Consider the following 8,496-nt stretch of genomic DNA (forward strand, 5'->3'; position numbering starts at 1 on the left):
TAGTTCTGCTAACCTCTTGCTGTATCTTGATTCATATATATAAACATATATATATACAAATGATCTTTACTGGTATGTTCTCGTTGCTGTCAAGCCAAGCATTTGAGTAAAATGGTAACTAGGTTATCAGTGGGGTTGTCAAAAATAGAACGAGGATGACAGCTAAATAAGCCTGCCTGAATGTGATGATTTTAATGATGTTGTCAAGCCGAGGGAAGCTTGGCAGGGTTGAGCCTATCAACTGTTGCTTTTTTGATGGTAAAAACTGCCACTAGTACAAACAGGGAGTTTTTACTATGTTTTTGCCAACAACAGCACCTTCCATGTTGAAAAAAATAAGCCCTGGGTTCTGTCAGTCCGAATTTTGTCTTGGGAATAAAGAGCAAGAAAGAAGGATCTTTTGGACCTCGGATGCTTTGTTTTTCCGTAATCACAGCGTAGCACTCGGAGCTTCCTAGGAACAGGGAGAGCCACAGCATAAACTGATGACTTTTTTTGAAGAAGGATTTGGAGCTGAAAAAGAACAGAGGTGACAAAATAGGATGAACTAGGGCCGTTTTTCCCGTGAGGCTTTTGCAGACAGTCCCGGCACAGGCAGGTAATGATGATCCATGTCCCGGCGCGCGGGACGAGAAGGGAGCGCTGCCCAGGATGCTTCCTCCTCCTTTCTCCAGCGTCTGCTTCGGAGTTAAAGGTCCATCCTAACTGCATTAGTGAAGAACCCGCCTGGGGCCTGGGGTATTTCTCATAGAGTAATGAAAACGAATCGTCCTAATATCTCGTATCTCCTGCAGCCGTCCGGCAGGACTTGAGCAGTGAAATGGTGTTAACTGTGGCTAAAACGGGAAGGAGCCTTTGTAATGTGCAGGAAGGATGGCTGTGCTCTCCGAGGAGCAACGAGAGCGGAGCTGGAAGCAGCTCTTATTGTGAACAGCGTGCAGGTTGTGTCCACAGATCTCCTCTGCCTAGAAAAATCTACTTTAATTGTCAGGTTCAAAAATGTTACTGCTTTTAAGCAGTAAAACTGCTTTTAAGCAGTAACTGCTTTAAGTCCAGGCCTCTTGTTTGCTTTTCCCGACGTAGTTTCACATGGACTCCTGATATTCCTCCTGGGAGCTCTTGCAGCCTTTCAGCAGTTTTAAAACACAGCCTAGGAGGAGGGCAGAACTCTTATTTTTGCTTATTTTGCTGCTGCCAAGTTGGGTAGAAGCCGCTCGCGTGCCCTAGTGGGGCTCATTGTGCATCAGCCCGGGCCCGTTTGCCCCCGGGGGTGGCAGAGGGCAGAGCAGTCCCGGGGGGCCCCGCGGTGTCACCGGTGCCTTTGGAGGGCAGCGAGTGCCCAGGAGTCCCCTTTGGGCATTAAGAACAACACTAGTGAGTTATGAAACACGAATATGACACGTTGCCATTGGGGTGACTGCAGCAAACTCGGGTATCTCGAGCGCTTCCTGCTCCTCGCTGCTTCGTTGCCGCCTGGTTGCTGAGCCTCCCTTCCTCTTTTTCCCCCCTTTTCTCTCTCTCTCCTCCAGATCCGGCCTCACATTGCCACCCTGCGCAAATACACCTACGGGAAACACATCCTGGCCAAGCTGGAGAAATACTACATGAAAAACGGCGTGGACCTGGGGCCCATCTGCGGGCCGCCCAACGGCATCATCTGAGACGCGCCGGGCATCGGGCACCCGCAACCAGCAACCACCGAGACCCCAGGATACACCTAGAACCCGTTTCATGGTTGCTAAACTACTAGAAAACACACAAAAAGAGTAAAAAAAGCCTTTGTAAATTTCTTTAATTTTATTATGCATAACATGTACTAATTATTTTTTTTAATTAACTAATTGCCCTGCTGTTTTACTGGTGTATAGAATACTTGTACATAGGTCTCAAATGTACATGGAAGGCCACATTTTTGTTCACTGTTGTATCTATATTCCAAATGTGGAAACTTTCAGGGTGGTTGGTTTGAAGAAAAGGAAAAACAAAAAAACACAAAAAAAAAGTTTTTAATTCATCTGCCTTGCAGGCAACTCTTTTGCAAATACCTGTTTTTTCTCCTTTTAGTCAAAAGTCGGCAAGAAGTTTTGAATTTTAGTTAAATGGCACAAAAGACGCATTTAACGCTGTTTATAAATATATAAAAAAGGAAATTCAACTTGCTAAAGCTTCAGTTTAAAAAAAAATAAGTTTTTGAAACTTTTTAATTGCTTTCTTTTGTTGTTGTTCTGTTTTCGAGTATAACCTGCTAAAGGAGGTAGCGATGGGATTTTGGAAGAAAAACATCCACAACCCAGAAAGGTTTTAAAGCAACAGGGTGGGGGCCGGTGGATTCGTTTACTGCCTCCTCAGTTTGTTCTGTTAACCTTGAAAGACAAAAATTTGATTATTTAGCATGAGGAAAAAAAAAATCCAACTCGGCTTTGGTCTTGCTTCTATAAATATATAGTGTATACTTGGTGTAGACTTTACATATATAAAAATTTGTAGTATTTTCTTGTTTTGATGTCTGATCTGTATCTATAATGTACCCTAGTAGTGGAACATACTTCTGACTGTACAATTGTACATTTGTAAACCTCTGTAATGTAAATGTGGAGAAGTTTGAATCGACATAAACCCGTTTTTTGGTAAGAAAAACAAAAAAAAAAAAGAATTAGCAAAACCTGTGCATTTCAGTGTATATTCACACCTTTTATGGTCGTAGCATATAGTGTTGTATATTGTAAATTGTAATTTCAACCGGAAGTAAATTTTTTCTTTTGAAGGAAATGTTCTCTTTATACAGCCTAGTTAATGTTTAAAAAGGAAAATAAAATGCTTGGTTTTATTTGTCACCTAGTTGAACAGTAGCAATCCTTTCTAAATGTTATACAAAAATGATTCAGTTCAAAATAGTGTTTTTTTGAATCTTAAAAAGTAATGTTTTGCTTATTTTGTGACAGTAAGAAAAAAAGAAAAAAAAGTGCAAAAGTACAGAAACCCCCCTAGTTTTCCTTACAATCAGAGTCCCTTTTCACCTTGTAAAGTGTGAATCACCTTCCCTTTTTGTACAGAAGATGAACTGTATTTTGCATTTTGTCTACTTGTAAGTGAATGTAACATACTGTCAATTTTCCTTGTTTGAATATAGAATTGTAACACTACACGGTGTACATTTACAGAGCCTTGTGTATATTTCCAATGAACTTTTTTGCAAGCACACTTGTAACCATATGTGTATAATTAACAAACCTGTGTATGCTTATGCCTGGGCGCCTATTTTTTGTAACTCTTGTGTAGATTGTCTCTAAACAACGTGTGATCTTTATTTTGAAAAATACAGAACTTTGGAATCTGTCTCAGCCGCTTTCTTGGGATACGGGGCCGCAGCGAAGCCGCCCCGGGACCTGCTGCTCTGCAGATGCTTAATAACCCCGAGGGCTTCTTTGGTATTGTCCTTGGAGGTGGTTAAAACCCTTTTTTGGGTTAAAACCCAAAGGGTTTGGGGCTCAGAGCGGCTCCTGGTCGCTCCGGTGCTCTGGCGCTCCCAGCACGGGGCTTCCTTGGCTCCCGGGGTCCCTTCTCCTCCACTTGGGCCTTGGGGGAGGAAGGGCTTGGGGAGCAGCACCCTGTGCCCCAGCTGGGCATGGGGCCGGTTTCCTGGGGTTAATACTCCCTGCAGCCCTGGAGAAGGGTTACAAGAGGACCCGAGAACATCATTGCAGCCGGTGAAGCTGAGGTTTCCAGGGAAAAACTCCACCATCCCAAAACCTTATTCCAAGAGGCAATATTGAGCTTGGAGTGCAGGGCCAGGTGCGGGGTTGGGTTTGTTCTGTACCTTCCTCCACTCCTGGTTCATCCTCAGGCTGGGGTCCAGCTGCCAAATGTCTGGGGCTCTTAGACCACGTCCAGGATCTGAAGGAAGTGCCGCAAGGGACCGTCCCTCTTGGCGTCTCCTGCCCTCTCCTGGGCCCCTTCCCACCACAGGGATCCCTGCAGCCCGACTGAGACTCCTGCTCCATGGAGTGACCAGTTCCTAAGTATCTTCCCGCCTACTCCTTTGCAGTTCAAGGGCTTGTGGTTTTATAGATGTGATTCTGAAGGATATTGCCAAAATCATTTTGGAAACCAAGGCCGTTTCTTCACTAAGCACTTGTGCAAGGACAAGTGCAAAAATTGCTGCCGCTTTTGGCACTGCTGCTTCGTGTTTACCACCCAGCCACGGAAAACACTGTCCGTGGGAGCCAGTCCTGGCTTTAATCAGTTTTAATCAGTTGTTAAAACACAATTTCAGAGCCAATTGCACAGGCTGTGTGTGGTGTCCAGCTGGTTTCCAAAAAAGAGGGAGGGACTGAGAAGGTGGTTTAAAATAAATAAATAAATAAATAGCTGGGTCAAAAAGCCTCCAGCTGAGGGGGCTCAGAGGCAGCAGCTGAGCCCGGGCCAGCTCTGTGCTGCCTACAGGCCACCTGTGGCACTGCCCTATCGGGCAATTAGTCTAGATCGAGGCCACAACTACCAGGAGCACCAAGAGCAACGGTGAGAGCAGCCGCAGGGACCCGTCACCGCCCAGAGGAGCCTCTTCCGTGGCACTGACCTCCCCTGGGCTCATACACGAGCGCTTTTGTGATGATGGGGTCACTTGTGCCCCCTGCGCTCATATCAGAGAGAGCCATCGTCTAGTGAACTTACCCTACACCAGTGCACACGGGGCCAGCAAGCAGGAGGGTCAGGCAGAAACGGGGAGGCGAGCGCAGCGCGGCCAGGGTGGCGATGCTGAGGGAGGACGTGATGCTGAGGGAGGACGCGATGCCGAGGGAGGACGCGATGCCGAGGGAGGACGCGTCGCTGCCAGCTGGGCGGGAGGCTGCGCAGGGCCTGCCAAGGGCGGCGGGGGCCGTGCCGGGACTCAGCCATCGTCTGCTCCCCGGGCTGTGCCAGGAACAGCACAGGGACAGCCCTCTGCATGGGACACGCACGGGACGGCACAGGGCTGTGCCAGGACTCAGCCGTCATCTGCACTCCGGGCTGTGCCAGGAACTGCACAGGACATGCACAGAGCATGCACGGGACATGCACAGGACACGCACAGGGCGGCGCGGGGCCGTGCCAGGACTCGGCCGTCGCCTGCTCTCGGGGCCGTGCCAGGAACAGCTCAGGGACGGCCCTGCCGGGGCCTCCACGCGCCCGGGGCCGGCGCCAGCTCACACGGTGACTCAGTCACTGTAAGATGAAAACAAGAAGCCCAATTAAATAAAAAGATCCACTTTACCATTAGCCATCATGAACTTTATTTTTAACCCAATATTTCTGGATAATCAATAGCTGAGAAAGCATAAGTGGCATTTTTTTTTCCTCTTGGTCTGGTAATAATTCGTGCAGATTTTATTTTATATATATATATTTTTTAATAAAAGTATAGTGTTCTTTCTTTACTATGCAGCCCACAAGTCTAACTAGAAATTTATCACTTTGTTCGTAGTAAAATGCTGGAAATTAAAAACCTACCAGAAAGAGTCTCTATCAGTTGATTCCAATAACGGAGCTCCTCAGAGAAGTCTTATGTTTTTTTAAAAATATCTACTTTGTTCTTGAGCAAACCAAGAGGAGACTGAACCTATTTATGCAGACAGCATGAGGCATTGGTCAAATGCATCCTGAGTCAAGACACACTCCAACATTCAGAAAAGGCACTTCCATATCCACTTTTCCAAGCATACTCCTCTCCTAGTACATGTACAAGTGGTAAAGTCAGGAAAACAAAAAGCAAAACCAAAATGAACAAACAGTAAGAAACACCTCACCCACGATACAGCAACAGCACTTTAAAAAACCCAGGAATTTACGGAGAGAAAAGGCATTTCTCAAATAAAGGAAACCCACGAGCGCCCTGATGAATCTGACCGCACAGCTGGACACACACTTGCCCCTGGCAGGACTTACTGAGACAAAAAGCAAAGGAAATAAGTAAAGGAAACAGCTTTGGGAAGAGAAGCGACATTGCAAATCTCCTCGCAGACGTGTTACAAGGCTGCCATCTACCGTGAGCGCAACCTAAAAACTACCAAAAACCCACTCAGCAAAACAGCAGAACATGTTTAGAGGCAGAGCAGGCCACACGCAGGACACGTCAGTCCGCAGACTAACGAGCAGCTCCGGAGGCCTCACGGTGCCGCCTCAGCAGGACGCTCCAAACCTCGGGCAACTTGGGGCGTATCGGGCCGGGCCTCACGTCATGGCCTGCGTCGGGGCACCTCGTGTGGCCTGGCTTGCGCCAGGGCACCTCATGCTGCCCTGCCTGGCCATGGCACCTTACGGCCTGCGCGGCGTGGCCGTGGCACCTCGTGTGGTGCTGTCATGGAGGACGGCGGCCGCAGGCGGGAAGCAGGCGCTGCCGCCACCATTAGCGCCTCGGAGGGGGCAGCGCCCGCGACTCGATGCTGCGGGGCCGCTCAAACCCGGAGCTCGGTCGCGCTCACCGAGACGGTGCCGGGAGGGCGGAGGGGACAGGAGGGAATCGCTCGCTCATCCGCCCGGCCAACGGCTCCCGGCGCCAAGAGGTGCCAGCACAGGGAAGCCCCAGGGATCGGCGGCACCAGGACTGTCCCCCCTGCCCACCGCCCTCTCCCTCACAAACGCACACGCGCCTTGGGCGGCTGGGAAGGACAACAGAGCAGCTGCGATGGCCCAGGGTAATAGGAGAGGAGACAGAGAGGAGAAGAAATAAAGGAAATGGAGCACGTACTCGAGCTGCTCCTTCCGTCCCTCACCCAGACGCCTCCCTGCCCGGCCTTACCTCTCCGAGCATCTCTCGCTGCACCAGGTCAGCAGACAGGACCCTGCACCTGGGGAAAAGGATGCAGATTCGCCCTCTCCTTCCCGCGACACGAACGTTTCCCTGCAAACTGAGAAACAGCCCTGCTAGAGCAGCAGCAAGGTGAGCAACAGCCTCCCCTAAGGAAGGAGCCCACAGCTCACCTCCGACAGAGCAATACAAACCTCAAACTGGGCTTGGGAAGCTAAGGAAATCTCCCCCGTGCAATGCACAAATTTAACTTCCAGGGCTAATAAAATTCAGACCTTTCTGCTGCTAACAGTAGAGAAGTGGTGTGTTTTGAGAGGCTAATATTTATTGTGAGGAAAAAGCAATGTTAAAAAAGGCAGATTTTCAGCATGCAACCTAATACTCGGGATTCAAGAGTCGCTTTGTCATTCATATTCCTTAAAAGTCTAGAAACATCTTATGAAAACTGAGTATTTCATAATCAGCATTAAATCAAGAGGGAAGCTAAGGCTGACCGAACTGTTGAGAGTCTCATGTTGGAAGAATGCATTTAAAGTCTTTCTGAAAATCAGAGAAGTTGCAGGTATTTTTCTTATTTGTTTAACCATATGGCTGACTACAGTAGACTTCCATGGAATTTTCTCACTCTCCCACAGAAACAATATATATATATATATCATTTTTAATTTTATTAGCACAGAATCATATAGAGACTGAAGATAGAAAGATGGGGACATACAGGTGTACTCAGAACATGGAAATCTCACCACACAGATGGGAATGATTTGTTACTTGTTTTCTTGCCAATTCTTTCTCCTCTCCCCTTGAGGTACCTGAACACGGATGAGCTTGCAGGGCACCAAACGCCATCTGAAAAGCCAAAAGCACCTCCAAAAACTGCCCTTCCACAAACCAGAGCTCCATTACCAAAAAAGGGGCCAGGCTAGACTTAGGAATACCACTACCATGAGAGACCTGAACACGAATACTCCAATTCCCAAGTCTCCTACTCACATGAGTTACTTCCTGGAGCAGATTCTTTATGTATTGATTATCATACATCATCTTTAAAAGAAAGCAAAAATGCAGTTATCCAGTATGTGCCCACACCCTAATGTGCATGTCTATTCATTTTTACATAGTTCAATGAAAATCCATTCTATAAATAGAGAAGCAACCCTGGATAGAACTGACCACAGAAGTACAGCACTTGCAAACACCATTTACAGACACAGATTTGACACAAGTGTTTTATGGTGGCACTTGTACAGTCAGTTGGTCCAGTGGCTTCTGAACAGCCATGCAAACCTAGGGACAGGTGAAAAGAGGAGAGATCCGCATGGAACAACCATATGGAACAACCGTATGGAACAACCGCTGAGCCTGCTGCTCAACAAGACTGATGTACAATATGACATCTGCAGTAATATTACCAATAAATTAGGGAAAAACGGTTCAGATATACTTCCCATAACATGACATTCAGCATTCACAAGGTCATAGAACTTGCTGTTTTATTTAGATTGCATGGTGGCAAACAAGCTGTTTACCACTGCATGGCATCACTGCAATCTCAATTATTGGTATTAGTAAGCTGCACCACTCTGATATTTAATTGCTATGCAAAGACAACACCTTGAGACAGTTTCCTAAGAATTGCCTTGATTATCAGAGGGTAAAGAGAGCTCTTCTATCATATGTGGTCATTTCTTCATACAGAAATAGCTGGAAGT

The 8,496-nt window shown here is 47.3% G+C and overlaps 1 protein-coding gene across 8 annotated transcripts in view; it reads left to right on the forward strand.

Annotated features, from left to right (window-relative positions):
* PUM1 (pumilio RNA binding family member 1) overlaps window positions 1–1,661 on the forward strand; it is a 61,877-nt gene extending 60,216 nt beyond the window's left edge. For all 8 annotated transcript variants that reach the window (XM_088527920.1, XM_088527922.1, XM_088527923.1 and 5 more), the window contains one exon: window positions 1,530–1,661. In XM_088527920.1, the coding sequence (XP_088384046.1) occupies window positions 1,530–1,661 (132 nt within the window). The remainder of the gene's footprint in view (window positions 1–1,529) is intronic.
* The last annotated feature ends 6,835 nt before the right edge of the window (window positions 1,662–8,496 follow it).

Source organism: Tinamus guttatus, unplaced genomic scaffold (genome assembly GCF_059628265.1).
Source record: "Tinamus guttatus ecotype Peru unplaced genomic scaffold, ASM5962826v1 Tinamus_guttatus_pri_ptg000296l, whole genome shotgun sequence".
NCBI classification, from domain to species: Eukaryota; Metazoa; Chordata; class Aves; order Tinamiformes; family Tinamidae; genus Tinamus; species Tinamus guttatus.